Source organism: Centruroides sculpturatus, unplaced genomic scaffold (genome assembly GCF_000671375.1).
Source record: "Centruroides sculpturatus isolate CEXI.00-Female unplaced genomic scaffold, Cexi_2.0 scaffold1636, whole genome shotgun sequence".
In the NCBI taxonomy this organism is placed as follows: Eukaryota; Metazoa; Arthropoda; class Arachnida; order Scorpiones; family Buthidae; genus Centruroides; species Centruroides sculpturatus.
This window is the reverse complement of record NW_019385765.1, coordinates 137,067-157,509: the sequence shown is the minus strand read 5'-3', so window position 1 is coordinate 157,509 and position 20,443 is coordinate 137,067. Positions and strand designations below refer to the sequence as shown.

General features: G+C 30.9%; 3 protein-coding genes across 6 annotated transcripts; all 3 read left to right on the top strand.

The window, feature by feature from the left end:
• Nucleotides 1-2,516: 2,516 nt before the first annotated feature.
• Nucleotides 2,517-4,117, top strand: LOC111641907 (immunoglobulin domain-containing protein oig-4-like; the record flags this gene model as incomplete). The annotated part of the gene is made up of 2 exons (XM_023388156.1): nucleotides 2,517-2,686; nucleotides 3,733-4,117. Coding segments are annotated over 2 exons (329 nt in total), but the record flags the coding sequence as incomplete, so codon positions are not given.
• Nucleotides 4,118-6,130: 2,013 nt separating this feature from the next.
• On the top strand, nucleotides 6,131-11,282 carry LOC111641903 (immunoglobulin domain-containing protein oig-4-like). 2 transcript variants are annotated; one of them, XM_023388152.1, is made up of 3 exons: nucleotides 6,131-6,382; nucleotides 9,734-9,883; nucleotides 10,927-11,282. In XM_023388152.1, the coding sequence occupies exons 1-3, from the start codon at nucleotides 6,365-6,367 to the stop codon at nucleotides 11,083-11,085; spliced, it is 327 nt and encodes a 108-aa protein (XP_023243920.1). In that variant the 5' UTR covers nucleotides 6,131-6,364; the 3' UTR covers nucleotides 11,086-11,282. The 2 variants fall into 2 exon arrangements, with proteins under 2 accessions (XP_023243920.1, XP_023243919.1); XM_023388151.1 differs by lacking the exon at nucleotides 6,131-6,382 and adding an exon at nucleotides 8,594-9,056.
• A 2,067-nt stretch (nucleotides 11,283-13,349) lies between these two features.
• LOC111641910 (immunoglobulin domain-containing protein oig-4-like) lies at nucleotides 13,350-19,945 on the top strand. 3 transcript variants are annotated; one of them, XM_023388161.1, is made up of 5 exons: nucleotides 13,367-13,565; nucleotides 13,643-13,800; nucleotides 13,879-14,064; nucleotides 17,384-17,533; nucleotides 18,577-18,932. In XM_023388161.1, the coding sequence occupies exons 3-5, from the start codon at nucleotides 13,885-13,887 to the stop codon at nucleotides 18,733-18,735; spliced, it is 489 nt and encodes a 162-aa protein (XP_023243929.1). In that variant the 5' UTR covers nucleotides 13,367-13,565; nucleotides 13,643-13,800; nucleotides 13,879-13,884; the 3' UTR covers nucleotides 18,736-18,932. The 3 variants fall into 3 exon arrangements, with proteins under 3 accessions (XP_023243930.1, XP_023243929.1, XP_023243928.1); XM_023388162.1 differs by lacking the exon at nucleotides 18,577-18,932 and adding an exon at nucleotides 19,745-19,945 and having other exon boundaries at nucleotides 13,350-13,565; nucleotides 13,643-14,064; XM_023388160.1 differs by having other exon boundaries at nucleotides 13,371-13,565; nucleotides 13,643-14,064.
• Nucleotides 19,946-20,443: the final 498 nt, after the last annotated feature.

The window sequence follows — 20,443 nt, the reverse complement described above, 5'->3', positions numbered from 1 at the left end:
AGTGTTAAAGATCTGAAATGGATACAATGTTGGCATTTTTTCATTGAATCCATTATGAAGTTAACAAAGGCTAATTTATTTTTCCTTGTTAATTTCATAATGGGTTTAATGAAATAAGGAACGTAATAAAGGGGGAGATCTGTCAGGAGGTATGCCTCTGGGAGAACTTTCTATGATAAAGTAATTTGGTGTTAGAAACGTGAAGAAAACACAGGAGTGGGTGAAGAGAAGATACTGAATGCAGTCAGAAGTGTTTTGGAATCGAATGAGTTTGTTCGTGTTGTGGCAAAGGCTAGCAAAATACCACATGTTACTATACAGAAAGCTAAGAAAAATATGAATAATTAGACAGCATTTTTAGCGGATTTTTTCCCATTCTATATCATGTTTGTTCTTACTAATAGGTGTAAACAAAGCACTCACAACCGTCTCGGCCGTTTTACCAACAATGTATTCATGAAGATACGTGTATTTCAACTGAAAATGAGCTATGCAAAACTACAGAAGATCGTTATTGATTCTCAAGAAAGTGATATGGTTCATTACATTGAGGAAGCGAGCAGCATTTACTTTGGCCTTGAATCTGATGGTGTCAGGCTTATGAAGTTGCAAAAATGAACAATATAGATCCCAACATCGTGGGCAGAAAATGAAAAAGCTGATAATTCAATGCACGCCGTGCAAATAATAGTCACATGAAACATGCACGAATAGTGATCCATTCTACGTATGACTCTGATAAATCTGCAAAAAAAAACTACTTTAAAATATCTCCTTCTCTTTCTGCAGCTATGATATACAGAATAGGATTAATTATTTTAAAACACAAGGATAAAGACGTGTCTCTATGATATACATATTGGTTGTCGTGGTTTTACATTTGCCAGAATATACAATTCCAACTTACCCCATGTTCTGTTTCAATATACCCCAGGTATGGGGTAAATTGAAATAAACGGCATTCCAAAAAAATTTTTTTTCTGAAAATACTGTTCATAAAACAATAAAACATAATACATAATGACGTCCAATTAATTGCCATATCTGATGACATGGGCCGGATGGCTGAAGGGTGAAAGTGGCAGCTTACTTGTGGTGAAGGATGGGGTCCCACAAATCTAGACGATATATAACGAAAGTTTCCTAAATATTTTAGAGGTTAAAGGTTAATAAATAAGTATTTAGTTTTGGTTCGTGGGAGACTATAACAATACCTTTCACAAACCTTGCCATCATTTTAATTTTTCGAGAAAGATGTGATGAATACATGATACAATGTTTCCCCGATCATCCCTTTACTAATAATAATAAATTATTATTTAATGTTCTGCAGTGAATAGCTCTTAGATTACAAGTTTTTACAAAGTCTTTGCCAGTGTTTCTTAACCTTTTTAGTGATCGGCATCCTTTTAAAAGTTGTATTTAAGAGGGTAATCGTGAGGGTCCAGGGTAACGTCGTAGCGTTTTCCAGTTTGCCGTGGGCTCTGAGAGTACAAGATATTGGTCTTAGAAATTCATTGGTGCGTTGGTTCATTCCACAAAAAACAATTTCATCTATTCTCTTAATTATTTACTAATTTCTTAATAATCGTAAAAATGCTAAAATTGTTAAAAATGTATTACAGTTTCAGGCTTTTAGATTACTATTAGACAGATTAGAACATGAGTTAATGCCAGAATTTTTTTACAGGCATTTTTCTTTCCTGGTGTGTTGTAGGATCGATTATATATTGGATTAATGGAATATGGTTAAGCAATCTACTACGGGAAATGCCTTTCTAAAGAAAACTGGGTCCTATTTATATGTTAGACAGGTGAAGGAAACACAGAAAACTCAATGCTGCCAGCCTACTGAGAAGGTGATGATACATAATCAACTACCAGTGTTTAGTGGTTTTATCTACAGCACTTGGCAACTGATGGACCATAACATGAATGCATCTATATGATCCATTTCACTTGTTACATTTCATCTACATCATCAAATTAATAAAATCATTATGATTTTGAATTTTTTAGGCTATATAATAGTTTCATTCAAATTTATTGGATCTTTTCCAATCATAACCATCAGAATACAATGTATGTTTCCACATTGTAAGATATAAGAATATAAGATTGCATCTAAAAATAGTTGCCTGGATATATACAGAAACTTCTACATTGTTTATCAATCTGCTGATGCAAGACACCAATACACTATAGTTTATACGGTTAGATTCTTCACAGTTATAAACTCAATCCTATTATCCTTGGTTGAAGAATAGTATCTGGACAGGAATACACTTAAAAAATAATCATAAAAATTTTCTATGCATGGCTGAAATTAAACTTCTGAAACATTAAAAATATCTTTATAGAATTCTGAATCAATAGTATCAAATTTGTCCAACACATTTATCTCATTTTACTATAATCATAATGTTAAATGTTTGCAGTTAAGAATTGGCATCTAAAGTAAATGTAAATACAATGCTTCTCAAACATATTTACTCTATTAACATGAAATAAAAAAGTATGTTTTGTCTTTGTACAGGGTGCTCAAATAACTAAAGCATCTCATTTTGATTACGAGTTTTTACTTGGACATAAAATTGTTTTCATATGTGAAGCAAAAGGAGATCCACAACCAAGAATTAACTGGTTTAAGGATGACATCGAACTCTATGCACATCCTTTTATAAAGGTAAATTACGTATTATTTAAACATATTCTAAGAATAATAAATACATATCATTTTTAATCAAGTTTTTATATATACAATATAGGTTAGATTAAAATATTTTTATCTTAGAATCTAAAACAACCCCTTAATTAAAGGTGCAACTTGACTCTCTGTCATCTGGGGTTAACAAAGATCCCAGCACCCTGTCTTGTTCCAGAGTTGTGGAATGTATGATGACATGTGATGAATCAGTCTGAACCATCACCAGTCTATCTCCAGTTTTACACACCCTTTCCTCTCAGTGCTCCCTCACCTAGCATCAGTAAATTATTAAATTATCCAAATAATATTCCTAAATATATTCCTAAATAATTCAAATAATTACATCTCTCCCCTAAGTACCTGGTAAGGGCAACCCTCTAAGCTAGTACTTGGAGCATATGTCCTGTATATTCTCCTAATTGCATCCCTGATAGAAACTAAGAAAAATATCAGAAATATTCATTCCTTACATAAATGAAAAGGTTGTTTATACTTTTAAATTTGGAAAGAGAAGTTGAAAAAGAATATTTTCTTCCATTCTTATCGAAAATGAGAAGTGCACATTTTATTTTTTTAAGCAACTGTAGCAACAAGAAGGATAAATTTTCAACATAATTACTGTTGTGTCAAATGGAACAAATATTTTATTTCCATAATTAAATCTTAAAATTTAACTTCCATGTTTTTGAATCTGCAAGAATTTAATATTTGCTCTACTTTTAGATTGTAACATATGGACCAGATTTACTTTATATTTGCTCTTATCCTAAGTTAAAAATATAAGTAACACTTCCTCTCTACTAAATAATAATAAATGTAAAATCAGGATGTCCCAATCTTACATGTAAATCTGTTCTTAGTTAACACATCTATGTTGCCCAAATAATATAAATTAAGATAAACTTTACTTGATGAAAAGTATCTGCTCCTATAAAGCAGTTAAATGTAATAAATTAATCAATTAAACTGCTTTATAAGGAGTTATGTTGAACATAATTTAATTATTGACATATAATATATTGCAGATTACAGAATGGCAGCTGAAAAACAAACACATCAAAAGCAAATTACAGATAACACCAGCTCGTCAGATGGATTCGGGGATGTACGAATGTCAAGCCAATAATAAATACTCGATCGACAGTAGAAGTTTTAAAGCAGATTTCAGTACAATTAGTAAATAAATTCGATTTAACGAAATTAACTTCTGGTATGTAATTGGAAGAACAGAGAATATGAATGTTCCTTCATATTTTTTAAAAAGAAATCTGTATTAAATAGCTATTAATATCATGTGCATTTTAAATTATGAAAGTAATTTTTGAATTCTATGTGTAAAAAGATATATTAATACATCAAACATAATGTTTCAATTATATATTACTGCACATCTTAAAGTATTAAAGTATTATAAAGTATCTTTTATAAATATTATTTTTACATTATATTGATATATAATTAAAAATATTGGTAGGATTTGAATATCAAATTAATAAACTTCTGAATTTAATGAATCAATCAGATCCTTGTAGAATTTTATTATTTTTTTTTATTTTTCTCGTAATATTTTTGATTTGCACATATTGGATTTTTATAGCTGATATTATTGATACATCATGGGAAAATTTTCCAATGATTTAACTAAAGCAGAAGTTTTATGAATTAAATCTTACGAAAAATAAAATCTGTTTTCAATATCCATCTTCTATACCCACAACATGTTTACAAATGATTGACAATATTCGACTAAATAATAATGTTACAAATCTGCTTTCACTGGAGTCGCACATCAAAAATTAATTCTGACTACTCCAACATTTCTCGTCCATCATCAGAGCCTAATTACAAAAAGCAAACACACCAAATTTCTTATCAAACAGTACTTCATATAGGAACATCTCCCTTTAAATTTATGCATTTCTTCTTCTACATGATGCTTCCCTTTCATATTCCAAATTAGTTTAAATTACATTCTCCTTGTAGGAAATCAACTACTTTTATATTTCTCTTGCTTATCCTTCCTTACTAGTCATTTCCATGCTGACAACCAAGTATTTAGTTGGAATTTATATATTAAGGAGTGTATTGATACATTAAATAAGTAAACACTGTAGACGCATATAGAATTTCTAACATAATAAACATTTTCTACATTATAAATCAATTTTATTTTAATGAAGTTACACTATTACATTTCACTTGGTTATAATTTTAGAGAGGTTAACATGTTGATAAAGGAAGCTAATCTGTTATTTCAGTAACAATTTATCTTCTCGATTAGTTTTAAAAGTCAGTATTGATTGGAAATAAAGATATAAGATATAGCTAATGACAAAATCTTAGTTACAGTTATAGAGAGATATTGGTTTGTCAAGAAAGCTGCTCTAACAGGAATCCTATTAAAACTGCTTTGAGAGGTGGTGTAAATCGGAGTAGAAACAAATAGATTAACAAAGAAACATTCTATGCATTTATTTTTATTTATTTTAAATGGCTAAAGAGGCCAAATACATGCCTCTCTGTGACTACAAGTGTTCAGTAATTTTATCCACTGAGCTACTTGTGGTGGGTGTGATTCTATTAACTATTCAATGCAACGACAATTTTACTGTTAACTCCATTTACATGATGTAATAAATTAATTTAACAAGCGTGCCCATCAATGACAGAGCGCATAAAACTACTAAATGCTAAAAGTGGGTCCCGTGCTTCATCAACGTGCAGTTTTCTGGGTGCTCTTCTCGTGTCTAACACCTAAAATAGAAGCCAGTTTTTTTTCCATGGAAAGTCATCCAAGGAGGAAACTCTTAGCAAATCGCCCAAGTGTCGAGTTACCTATCCCATCAAACCAGAACATTTAACACCGCGTAACATGCAGAGAAGACCTTCAACTTTTATTTATTTTTTTTTTATTTTAAAGACACACGAAAATGTGCACACACTAGCGCTATATTATAATTAAGCTTACAGCCTACAAGTGCGTTATTATATTCATTTATACAGATCAATAACATTAATTCTAAACGGTGTTAAAGCTAACTTATCAATAGCTTCTATGAAGAACAGGAAGAGCCACGTTTAAGGCCAATTTCTAGCGTAAATAAAAGAAATATTGCTCTATTTTTTTCTAACAACAAACTAATTATTTATTTTCAAGGCTCTAAATGGCCTTTGTTTAAGTTTTATACCCGATTTAGGTCACGTAACGTGTGGCCTAATAATCATTTAAGAGAAAGAATTTTGTCTCTAACAATAACAATTTTAAAGCTTCCACATTGATTTAACGATTACCTACAAAATTTTTATTAAAATATCAAGGAAATGTTTAATTAACATTAAACCTAAATTCTTAAGAACAATTAAAGAAATACATTAAGAATTTTATCACAAAAATTTCACACTAATCCTGTACATTTGCATGTTGTGGTGCATCGTATATTAACAATTTGCGTATTTTTTTTAAATTAAATTAGATAATATTTACAGCAGTTTTGTCCGTAAAATCCATTTTACTAGGAAATTGGGTAGATTTAATGTTATTAAATCAATAATAACGGTCTGCAGCTTTGCTCGAAATGAATTACACGAGTAGATCAATAGGAACGGGATCGGGAGGAGGTGTAAGCAATTCTTCTCTACCTCTTAAGTAAATGCTGCATGCATCTAGACGTTCAGGTAAGTTTATAATACGATTTCTCTTCAAATCTCAAAGGATATTTTAAAATTATTAAACGAAATTCGTGCATCACTAAAGCTTAAAAACTATATGTGGATGGGTTAAGTTACCCAAATCAAACGTCGAATCTATACTCATCCTTTGAAGACCGGTGTCTATCGATTATTTCTGTTAACAGCACTCCAGAAATTTCTGCAGCTCACCGTTCTAACTAAATTAAGAATCTTCTACACCAGATTATAGTTTAATTGGCATTCAGATCGAAGGAATTGATTACTTTAATCATTTTTTCCCTTATTTCTTACGGGTTTAATTAAGTATATAATGACCCGCTACACGGTGTCGATTTTGCTGGGTGCGATATTCGTGATGGATCTAGCTATCACCGGTGATGCAGCGAGAGCTAGAAGAATATGCAGGATTAGGAGACCGAATAGAAAGGGTTCTCCTATAACCATTTTCGATACGCATCCATGTTGGAAGGAATACTATGACAATTCTAATGTAAGTTTCCGTATCTTTATTTTAATCATGTGTTCGATAATGCTATGTACTTCACTAGTTGCAAGGTGCTATTAAGTAATCAATAAGAAACTAAAACACACATCAGGACAGATGTAAGATTCGTGGGTTTATAATGGCAATCACGTAGATTTCCTCACGACGAATTAATTATGTAGAAAAAATAGCTTTTGGCTAACATAAATAATAAATTTCTAAAATATAACGTAAATTCAGAAGCATTAAATGGGCCTTCTGATATATTTTAATAATAGAAAAACGTCATTGAATCTATTTATCATCCAAATCGTAGTGTTAAAGATCTGAAATGGATACAATGTTGGCATTTTTTCATTGAATCCATTATGAAGTTAACAAAGGCTAATTTATTTTTCCTTGTTAATTTTATAATGGGATTAATGAAATAAGGAACGTAATAAAGGGGGGAGATCTGCCAGGAGGTATGCCTCCTGGGAGAACTTTCTATGATAAAGTAATTTGGTGTTAGAAACGTGAAGAAAATACAGGAGTGGGTGAAGAAAAGATGCTGAATGCAGTCAGAAGTGTTTTGGAATCGAATGAGTTTGTTCGTGTTGTGGCAAAGGCTAGCAAAATACCACATGTTACTATACAGAAAGCTAAGAAAAATATGAATAATTAGACAGCATTTTTAGCGGATTTTTTCCCATTCTATATCATGTTTGTTCTTACTAATAGGTGTAAACAAAGCACTCACAACCGTCTCGGCCGTTTTACCAACAATGTATTCATGAAGATACGTGTATTTCAACTGAAAATGAGCTATGCAAAACTACAGAAGATCGTTATTGATTCTCAAGAAAGTGATATGGTTCATTACATTGAGGAAGCGAGCAGCATTTACTTTGGCCTTGAATCTGATGGTGTCAGGCTTATGAAGTTGCAAAAATGAACAATATAGATCCCAACATCGTGGGCAGAAAATGAAAAAGCTGATAATTCAATGCACGCCGTGCAAATAATAGTCACATGAAACATGCACGAATAGTGATCCATTCTACGTATGACTCTGATAAATCTGCAAAAAAAAACTACTTTAAAATATCTCCTTCTCTTTCTGCAGCTATGATATACAGAATAGGATTAATTATTTTAAAACACAAGGATAAAGACGTGTCTCTATGATATACATATTGGTTGTCGTGGTTTTACATTTGCCAGAATATACAATTCCAACTTACCCCATGTTCTGTTTCAATATACCCCAGGTATGGGGTAAATTGAAATAAACGGCATTCCAAAAAAATTTTTTTTCTGAAAATACTGTTCATAAAACAATAAAACATAATACATAATGACGTCCAATTAATTGCCATATCTGATGACATGGGCCGGATGGCTGAAGGGTGAAAGTGGCAGCTTACTTGTGGTGAAGGATGGGGCCCCACAAATCTAGACGATATATAACGAAAGTTTCCTAAATATTTTAGAGGTTAAAGGTTAATAAATAAGTATTTAGTTTTGGTTCGTGGGAGACTATAACAATACCTTTCACAAACCTTGCCATCATTTTAATTTTTCGAGAAAGATGTGATGAATACATGATACAATGTTTCCCCGATCATCCCTTTACTAATAATAATAAATTATTATTTAATGTTCTGCAGTGAATAGCTCTTAGATTACAAGTTTTTACAAAGTCTTTGCCAGTGTTGCTTAACCTTTTTAGTGATCGGCATCCTTTTAAAAGTTGTATTTAAGAGGGTAATCGTGAGGGTCCAGGGTAACGTCGTAGCGTTTTCCAGTTTGCCGTGGGCTCTGAGAGTACAAGATATTGGTCTTAGAAATTCATTGGTGCGTTGGTTCATTCCACAAAAAACAATTTCATCTATTCTCTTAATTATTTACTAATTTCTTAATAATCGTAAAAATGCTAAAATTGTTAAAAATGTATTACAGTTTCAGGCTTTTAGATTACTATTAGACAGATTAGAACATGAGTTAATGCCAGAATTTTTTTACAGGCATTTTTCTTTCCTGGTGTGTTGTAGGATCGATTATATATTGGATTAATGGAATATGGTTAAGCAATCTACTACGGGAAATGCCTTTCTAAAGAAAACTGAATCCTATTTATATGTTAGACAGGTGAAGGAAACACAGAAAACTCAATGCTGCCAGCCTACTGAGAAGGTGATGATACATAATCCACTACCAGTGTTTAGTGGTTTTATCTACAGCACTTGGCAACTGATGGACCATAACATGAATGCATCTATATGATCCATTTCACTTGTTACATTTCATCTACATCATCAAATTAATAAAATCATTATGATTTTGAATTTTTTAGGCTATATAATAGTTTCATTCAAATTTATTGGATCTTTTCCAATCATAACCATCAGAATACAATGTATGTTTCCACATTGTAAGATATAAGAATATAAGATTGCATCTAAAAATAGTTGCCTGGATATATACAGAAACTTCTACATTGTTTATCAATCTGCTGATGCAAGACACCAATACACTATAGTTTATACGGTTAGATTCTTCACAGTTATAAACTCAATCCTATTATCCTTGGTTGAAGAATAGTATCTGGACAGGAATACACTTAAAAAATAATCATAAAAATTTTCTATGCATGGCTGAAATTAAACTTCTGAAACATTAAAAATATCTTTATAGAATTCTGAATCAATAGTATCAAATTTGTCCAACACATTTATCTCATTTTACTATAATCATAATGTTAAATGTTTGCAGTTAAGAATTGGCATCTAAACTAAATGTAAATACAATGCTTCTCAAACATATTTACTCTATTAACATGAAATAAAAAAGTATGTTTTGTCTTTGTACAGGGTGCTCAAATAACTAAAGCATCTCATTTTGATTACGAGTTTTTACTTGGACATAAAATTGTTTTCATATGTGAAGCAAAAGGAGATCCACAACCAAGAATTAACTGGTTTAAGGATGACATCGAACTCTATGCACATCCTTTTATAAAGGTAAATTATGTATTATTTAAACATATTCTAAGAATAATAGATAAACATCATAAGTTTTTATATATACAATATAGGTTAGATTAAAATATTTTTATCTTAGGAATCTAAAACAACCCCTTAATTAAAGGAGCAACTATACTCTGTCATCTGGGGTTAACTAAGATCCCAGTGCCATGTCTTGTTCCAGAGTTGTGGAATGTTTGATGACATGTGATGAATCAGTCTGAACCATCACTAGTCTATCTCCAGTTTTACACACCCTTTCCTCTCAGTGCTCCCTTACCTAGCATCAGTAAATTATCCAAATAATATTCCTAAATATATTCCTAAATAATTCAAATAATTACATCTCTCTCCTAAGTACTAGGTAAGGGCAACCCTCTAAGCTGGTACTTGAGACATATGTCCTGTATATTCTCCTAATTGCATTCCTGAAAGAAACTAAGAAAAATATCAGAAATATTCATTCCTTACATAAATGAAAAGGTTCTTTATACTTATAAATTTGGAAAGAGGAGTTAAAAAAGAATATTTTTCTTTCATTCTTATCGAAAATGAGAAGCGCACATTTTATTTTTTAAGCAACTGTAGAGACAAGAAGGATAAATTTTCAACATAATTACTGTTGTGTCAAATGGAACAAATATTTTATTTCCATAATTAAATATTAAAATTTAACTTCCATGTTTTTGAATCTGCAGGAATTTAATATTTGCTCTACTTTTAGATTGTAACACATGGACCAGATTTATTTTATATTTGCTCTTATCCTAAGTTAAAAATATAAGTAACACTTCCTGTCTACTAAATAATAATAAATGTAAAATCAGGATGCCCCAATCTATAGCTTTAGCTTACATGTAAATCTGTTCTTAGTTAACACATCTATGTTGCCCAAATAATATAAATTAAGATAAACTTTACTTGATGAAAAGTATCTGCTCCTGTGTAAAGCAGTTAAATATAATAAATTAATCAATTAAACTGCTTTATAAGGAGTTATGTTGAATATAATTTAATTATTGACATATAATATATTGCAGATTACGGAATGGCAGCTGAAACACAAACACATCAAAAGCAAATTACAGATAACACCAGCTCGACAGATGGATTCGGGGATGTACGAATGTCAAGCCAATAATAAATACTCGATCGACAGTAGAAGTTTTAAAGCAGATTTCAGTACAATTAGTAAATAAATTCGATTTAACGAAATTAACTTCTGGTATGTAATTGGAAAAACAGAGAATATGAATGTTCCTTCACATTTTTTTAAAAAGAAATCTGTATTAAATAGCTATTAATATCATGTGCATTTTAAATTATGAAAGTAATTTTTGAATTCTATGTGTAAAAAGATATATTAATACATCAAACATAATGTTTCAATTAAATATTACTGCACATCTTAAAGTATTATAAAGTATCTTTTATAAATATTATTTTTACATTATATTGATATATAACTAAAATATTGGTATGATTTAAATATCAAATTAATAAACTTCTGAATTTAATGAATCAATCAGATCCTTGTAGAATTTTATTATTTTTTTTATATTTTTCTTGTAATATTTTTGATTTGCACACATTGGATTTTTATAGCTGATATTATTGATACATCATGGGAAAATTTTCCAATGATGCAACTAAAGCAGAAGTTTTATGAATTACATCTTATGAAAAATAAAATCTGTTTTCAATATCCATCTTCTATACCCACAACATGTTTACAAATGATTGACAATATTCGACTAAATAATAATGTTACAAATCTGCTTTCACTGGAGTTGCACATCAAAAATTAATTCTGACTACTCCAACATTTCTCTTCCATCATCAGAGTCTATTTACATAAAGCAAATACACCAAATTTCTTATCAAACAGTACTTCATATAAGAACATCTCCCTTTAAATTTATGCATTCCTTCTTCTACATGATGCTTCCCTTTCATATTCCAAATTAGTTTAAATTACATTCTCCTTGTAGGAAATCAACTACTTTTATATTTCTCTTGCTTATCCTTCCTTACTAGTCATTTCCATGCTGACAACCAAGTATTTAGTTGGAATTTATATATTAAGGAGTGTATTGATACATTAAATAAGTAAACACTGTAGATGCATATAGAATTTCTAACATAATAAACATTTTCTACATTATAAATCAATTTTATTTTAATGAAGTTACACTATTACATTTCACTTGGTTATAATTTTAGAGAGGTTAACATGTTGATAAAGGAAGCTAATCTGTTATTTCAGTAACAATTTATCTTCTCGATTAGTTTTAAAAGTCAGTATTGATTGGAAATAAAGATATAAGATATAGCTAATGACAAAATCTTAGTTACAGTTATAGAGAGATATTGGTTTGTCAAGAAAGCTGCTCTAACAGGAATCCTATTAAAACTGCTTTGAGAGGTGGTGTAAATCGGAGTAGAAACAAATAGATTAACAAAGAAACATTCTATGCATTTATTTTTATTTATTTTAAATGGCTAAAGAGGCCAAATACATGCCTCTCTGTGACTACAAGTGTTCAGTAATTTTATCCACTGAGCTACTTGTGGTGGGTGTGATTCTATTAACTATTCAATGCAACGACAATTTTACTATTAACTCCATTTGTATGATGTAATAAATTAATTTAACAAGCGTGCCCATCAATGACAAAGCGCATAAAACTACTAAATACTAAAAGTGGGTCCCGTGCTGCATCAACGTGCAGTTTTCTGGGTACTCTTTACGTGTCTAACACCTAAAATAGAAGCCAGTTTTTCCCATGGAAAGTCATCCAAGGAGGAAACTCTTCGCAAATCGCCCAAGTGTCGAGTTACCTATCCCATCAAACCAGAACATTTAACACCGCGTAACATGCACAGAAGACCTTCAAATTTTATTTATTTTTTTTTTATTTTAAAGACACACGAAAATGTGCACACACTAGTGCTATATTATAATTAAGCTTATAACCTACAAGTGCGTTATTAGATTCATTCATACAGATCAATAACATTAATTCTAAACGACTTTAAACTTAACTTATCAATAGCTTCTATGAAGAACAGGAGGAGCCACGTTTAAGGCCAATTTCTGGCCTAAATAGAAGAAATATTGCTGTATTTTCTTCTAACAACAAACTAATTATTTATTTTCAAGGCCCTAAATGGCCTTTGTTTAAGTTTTATACCCGATTTAGGTCACGTAACGTGTGGCCTAATAATCATTTAAGAGAAAGAATTTTGTCTCTAACAATAACAATTTTAAAACTTCCACATTGATTTAACGATTACCTACAAAATTTTTATTAAATTATTAAGGAAATGTTTAATTAACATTAAACCTAAATTCTTAAGAACAATTAAACAAACACATTAAGAATTTTATCACAAAAATTTCACACTAATCCTATACATTTGCACGTTGTGGTGCATCGTATATTAACAATTTACGTATTTTTTTAAATTAAATTAGATAATATTTACAGCATTTTGTCCGTAAAATCCGTTTTACTAGGTAATTGGGTAGATTTAATGTTATCAAATCAATAATAACGGTCTGCAGCTTTGCTCGAAATGAATTACACGAGTAGATCAATAGGAACGGGATCGGGAGGAGGAGTAAGCAATTCTTCTCTACCTCTTAACTAAATGCTGCATGCATCTAGACGTTCAGGTAAGTTTATAATACGATTTCTCCTCAAATCTCAAAGGATATTTTAATAATTAAACGAAATTCGTGCATCACTAAAGCTTAAAAACTATATGTGGATGGGTTAAGTTACCCAAATCAAACGTCGAATCTATACTCGTCCTTTCAAGACCGGGGTCTATCGATTATTTCTGTTAACAGCACTCCAGAAATTTCTGCAGCTCACCGTTATAACTAAATTAAGAATCTTCTACACCAGGTTACTGTTTAATTGGCAATCAGATCGAAGGAATTGATTACCTTAATCATTTTTTCCCTTATTTCTTACGGGTTTAAGGATATAATGACCCGCTACACGGTGTCGATTTTGCTGTGTGTGATATTAGTGATGAATCTAGCTATCATCGGTGATGCAGCCAGAGCTAAAGGTAAATGGAGGAATAGGAGACCGAATAGAAAGGGTTCTCCTATAACGATTTTCTATACGCATCCACGTCGGAAGGAATACTATGACAATCCTAATGTAAGTTTCCGTATCTTTATTTTAATCATGTGTTCGATAATGCTATGTACTTCACTAGTTGCAAGGTGCTCTTAAGTAATCAATAAGAAACTAAAACACGCATCAGAACAGATGTAAAATTCGTGGGTTTATAATGGCAATCACGTAGATTTCCTCACGACGAATTAATTATATAGAAAAAATAGTTTTTGGCTAACGTAAATAATAAATTTCTAGAATATAACGTGAATTCAGAAGCATTAAATGGGCCTTCTGATATATTTTAATAATAGAAAAACGTCATTGAATGTATTTAGCATCCAATCGTAGTGTTAAAGATCTGAAATGGATACAATGTTGGCATTTTTTCATTGAATCCATTATGAAGTTAACAAAGGCTAATTTATTTTTCCTTGTTAATTTTATAATGGGATTAATGAAATAAGGAACGTAATAAAGGGGGGAGATCTGCCAGGAGGTATGCCTCCTGGGAGAACTTTCTATGATAAAGTAATTTGGTGTTAGAAACGTGAAGAAAATACAGGAGTGGGTGAAGAAAAGATGCTGAATGCAGTCAGAAGTGTTTTGGAATCGAATGAGTTTGTTCGTGTTGTGGCAAAGGCTAGCAAAATACCACATGTTACTATACAGAAAGCTAAGAAAAATATGAATAATTAGACAGCATTTTTAGCGGATTTTTTCCCATTCTATATCATGTTTGTTCTTACTAATAGGTATAAACAAAGCACTCACAACCGTCTCGGCCGTTTTACCAACAATGTATTCATGAAGATACGTGTATTTCAACTGAAAATGAGCTATGCAACACCACGGAAGATCGTTATCGATTCTCAAGAAAGTAATATGGTTCATTACATTGAGGAAGCGAGCAGCATTTACTTTGGCCTTGAATCTGGTAGTGTCAGGCTTATGAAGTTGCAAAAATGAACAATATAGATCCCAATACTATGGGCAGAAAATGAAAAAGCTGATGATTCAATGCACGCCTTGCAAATAATGGTCACATGAAACATCCATTCTACGTATGACTCAGATAAATCTGCAAAAAAGTACTTTAAAATATCTCTTTCTCTTTCTGCAGCTAAAGTATGATATACAGAATAGAATTAATTATTTTAAACATAAGGATAAAGACGTGTCTCCATGATATACATATTGGTTGTCGAGGTTTTACATTAGCCAGAATATATAATTCCAACTTACCCCATGCTCTGTTTCAATATACCCCAGGTATGGGGTAAATTGAAACAAACGGCATTCCAAAAAAAATTTTTTTTCTGAAAATACTGTTTATAAAACAATAAAACATAATGATGTCCAATTAATTGCCATATCTGATGACATGGGCCGGATGGCTGAGAGGTGAAAGTGGCAGCTTACTTGTGGTGAGGGAAGGGGCCCGCCATATCCGGACGAAATATAACGAAAGTTTCCTAAATATTTTAGAGGTTAAAGGTTAATAAATAAGTATTTAGTTTTGGTTCGTGGGAGACTATAACAATACCTTTCACAAACCTTGCCATCATTTTAATTTTTCGAGGAAGATGTGATGAATACATGATACAATGTNCGGACGAAATATAACGAAAGTTTCCTAAATATTTTAGAGGTTAAAGGTTAATAAATAAGTATTTAGTTTTGGTTCGTGGGAGACTATAACAATACCTTTCACAAACCTTGCCATCATTTTAATTTTTCGAGGAAGATGTGATGAATACATGATACAATGTTTCCCCGATCATCCCTTTACTAATAATAATAAATTATTATTTAATGTTCTGCAGTGAATAGCTCTTCGATTACAAGTTTTTACAAAGTCTTTGCCAGTGTTTCTTAACCGTTTTAGTAATCGGTATCCCCTCGAAGGTTGAGTTTAAAATAACAAAGGTAGAGAGGGTAATCGTGAGGGTCCAGGGCAACGTCGTAGCGTTTTCCAGTTTACCGTGGGCTCTGAGAATACAAAGTAAAGTCGAGTTAAATTTATATAGCATAAAACAGCTTAAATTTTATATTAAATGTCTAATAGTTAAGGGTAACTGGCCCCTATTCGGGCATTACAGACGTGGAGAAACCCAGAAAACTCCACGTGGCCAGCCTATCCTGGAGAGGCGCTAATCCACGACCGAACTCCCAGTGTTCAAGGAACGGAACCGCTTGGCCACTGGTGGGCCCCGGACTCTTGCAATTTTTCGATACTGCACATGAAACTAACTTTTTTCTTTATCCTCTCTCTATGACAGTTGACTTCCTAATGGATTAAGATTAATTGTAAGACGAATGAGATATTGATCTTAGAAATTCATTGGTGCGTTGGTTCATTCCATGAAAAACAATTTCATCTATTATCTTAATTATTTACTAATTTCTTAATAATCATAAAAATGCTGAAATTGTTAAAAATGTATTACAGTTTCAGACTTTTAGATTACTATTCGACAGATTAGAACCTGAGTTAATGCCAGAATTTTTACAGACATTTTTCTTTCCTGGTGTGTTGTAGGATCGATTATATATTGGATTAATGGAATATGGTTAAGCAATCTAATACGGGGGATGCCTTTCTAAAGAAAACTGGGTCCTATTTATATGTTAGACAAGTGAAGGAAACCCAGAAAACTCAATGCTGCCAGCCTATTGAGAGAGTGATAATACATAATCCACTACCAGTGTTTAGTGGTTTTATCTACAGCACTTGGCAACTGATGGACCATAACATGAATGGATCTATATGATCCATTTCACTTGTTACATTTCATCTACATCATCAAATTAATAAAATCATTATGATTTTGAATTTTTTAGGCTATATAATAGTTTCATTCAAATTTATTGGATCTTTTCCAATCATAACCATCAGAATACAATGTATGTTTCCACATTGTAAGATATAAGAATATAAGATTGCATCTAAAAATAGTTGCCTGGATATATACAGAAACTTCTACATTGTTTATCAATCTGCTGATGCAAGACACCAATACACTATAGTTTATACGGTTAGATTCTTCACAGTTATAAACTCAATCCTATTATCCTTGGTTGAAGAATAGTATCTGGACAGGAATACACTTAAAAAATAATCATAAAAATTTTCTATGCATGGCTGAAATTAAACTTCTGAAACATTAAAAATATCTTTATAGAATTCTGAATCAATAGTATCAAATTTGTCCAACACATTTATCTCATTTTACTATAATCATAATGTTAAATGTTTGCAGTTAAGAATTGGCATCTAAACTAAATGTAAATACAATGCTTCTCAAACATATTTACTCTATTAACATGAAATAAAAAAGTATGTTTTGTCTTTGTACAGGGTGCTCAAATAACTAAAGCATCTCATTTTGATTACGAGTTTTTACTTGGACATAAAATTGTTTTCATATGTGAAGCAAAAGGAGATCCACAACCAAGAATTAACTGGTTTAAGGATGACATCGAACTCTATGCACATCCTTTTATAAAGGTAAATTATGTATTATTTAAACATATTCTAAGAATAATAGATAAACATCATAAGTTTTTATATATACAATATAGGTTAGATTAAAATATTTTTATCTTAGGAATCTAAAACAACCCCTTAATTAAAGGAGCAACTATACTCTGTCATCTGGGGTTAACTAAGATCCCAGTGCCATGTCTTGTTCCAGAGTTGTGGAATGTTTGATGACATGTGATGAATCAGTCTGAACCATCACTAGTCTATCTCCAGTTTTACACACCCTTTCCTCTCAGTGCTCCCTTACCTAGCATCAGTAAATTATCCAAATAATATTCCTAAATATATTCCTAAATAATTCAAATAATTACATCTCTCTCCTAAGTACTAGGTAAGGGCAACCCTCTAAGCTGGTACTTGAGACATATGTCCTGTATATTCTCCTAATTGCATTCCTGAAAGAAACTAAGAAAAATATCAGAAATATTCATTCCTTACATAAATGAAAAGGTTCTTTATACTTATAAATTTGGAAAGAGGAGTTAAAAAAGAATATTTTTCTTTCATTCTTATCGAAAATGAGAAGCGCACATTTTATTTTTTAAGCAACTGTAGAGACAAAAAGGATAAATTTTCAACATAATTACTGTTGTGTCAAATGGAACAAATATTTTATTTCCATAATTAAATATTAAAATTTAACTTCCATGTTTTTGAATCTGCAGGAATTTAATATTTGCTCTACTTTTAGATTGTAACACATGGACCAGATTTATTTTATATTTGCTCTTATCCTAAGTTAAAAATATAAGTAACACTTCCTGTCTACTAAATAATAATAAATGTAAAATCAGGATGCCCCAATCTATAGCTTTAGCTTACATGTAAATCTGTTCTTAGTTAACACATCTATGTTGCCCAAATAATATAAATTAAGATAAACTTTACTTGATGAAAAGTATCTGCTCCTGTGTAAAGCAGTTAAATATAATAAATTAATCAATTAAACTGCTTTATAAGGAGTTATGTTGAATATAATTTAATTATTGACATATAATATATTGCAGATTACGGAATGGCAGCTGAAACACAAACACATCAAAAGCAAATTACAGATAACACCAGCTCGACAGATGGATTCGGGGATGTACGAATGTCAAGCCAATAATAAATACTCGATCGACAGTAGAAGTTTTAAAGCAGATTTCAGTACAATTAGTAAATAAATTCGATTTAACGAAATTAACTTCTGGTATGTAATTGGAAAAACAGAGAATATGAATGTTCCTTCACATTTTTTTAAAAAGAAATCTGTATTAAATAGCTATTAATATCATGTGCATTTTAAATTATGAAAGTAATTTTTGAATTCTATGTGTAAAAAGATATATTAATACATCAAACATAATGTTTCAATTAAATATTACTGCACATCTTAAAGTATGTAATCAGAAGACAGAGAATATGAATGTTCCTTCACATTTTTTTAAAAAGAAATCTGTATTAAATAGCTATTAATATCGTGTGCATTTTAAATTATGAAAGTAATTTTTGAATTCTATGTGTAAAATGACATATTAATACAGTAGAACCTCGATTATCCGGACTAATTGGGGATGAAGGTAGTCCGGATAAGGAAAAATCCGGATAATCGAAATAGATACTTTAATTTGTCTTTTAATGATAATACAACACGTTTTCTTTTCGATGACATATTGGTAATATTAAAAGTAAATACTGTATTTAAATCGNATCGAAAATGAGAAGTGCACATTTTATTTTTTTAAGCAACTGTAGCAACAAGAAGGATAAATTTTCAACATAATTACTGTTGTGTCAAATGGAACAAATATTTTATTTCCATAATTAAATCTTAAAATTTAACTTCCATGTTTTTGAATCTGCAAGAATTTAATATTTGCTCTACTTTTAGATTGTAACATATGGACCAGATTTACTTTATATTTGCTCTTATCCTAAGTTAAAAATATAAGTAACACTTCCTCTCTACTAAATAATAATAAATGTAAAATCAGGATGTCCCAATCTTACATGTAAATCTGTTCTTAGTTAACACATCTATGTTGCCCAAATAATATAAATTAAGATAAACTTTACTTGATGAAAAGTATCTGCTCCTATAAAGCAGTTAAATGTAATAAATTAATCAATTAAACTGCTTTATAAGGAGTTATGTTGAACATAATTTAATTATTGACATATAATATATTGCAGATTACAGAATGGCAGCTGAAAAACAAACACATCAAAAGCAAATTACAGATAACACCAGCTCGTCAGATGGATTCGGGGATGTACGAATGTCAAGCCAATAATAAATACTCGATCGACAGTAGAAGTTTTAAAGCAGATTTCAGTACAATTAGTAAATAAATTCGATTTAACGAAATTAACTTCTGGTATGTAATTGGAAGAACAGAGAATANCATTTTTAATCAAGTTTTTATATATACAATATAGGTTAGATTAAAATATTTTTATCTTAGAATCTAAAACAACCCCTTAATTAAAGGTGCAACTTGACTCTCTGTCATCTGGGGTTAACAAAGATCCCAGCACCCTGTCTTGTTCCAGAGTTGTGGAATGTATGATGACATGTGATGAATCAGTCTGAACCATCACCAGTCTATCTCCAGTTTTACACACCCTTTCCTCTCAGTGCTCCCTCACCTAGCATCAGTAAATTATTAAATTATCCAAATAATATTCCTAAATATATTCCTAAATAATTCAAATAATTACATCTCTCCCCTAAGTACCTGGTAAGGGCAACCCTCTAAGCTAGTACTTGGAGCATATGTCCTGTATATTCTCCTAATTGCATCCCTGATAGAAACTAAGAAAAATATCAGAAATATTCATTCCTTACATAAATGAAAAGGTTGTTTATACTTTTAAATTTGGAAAGAGAAG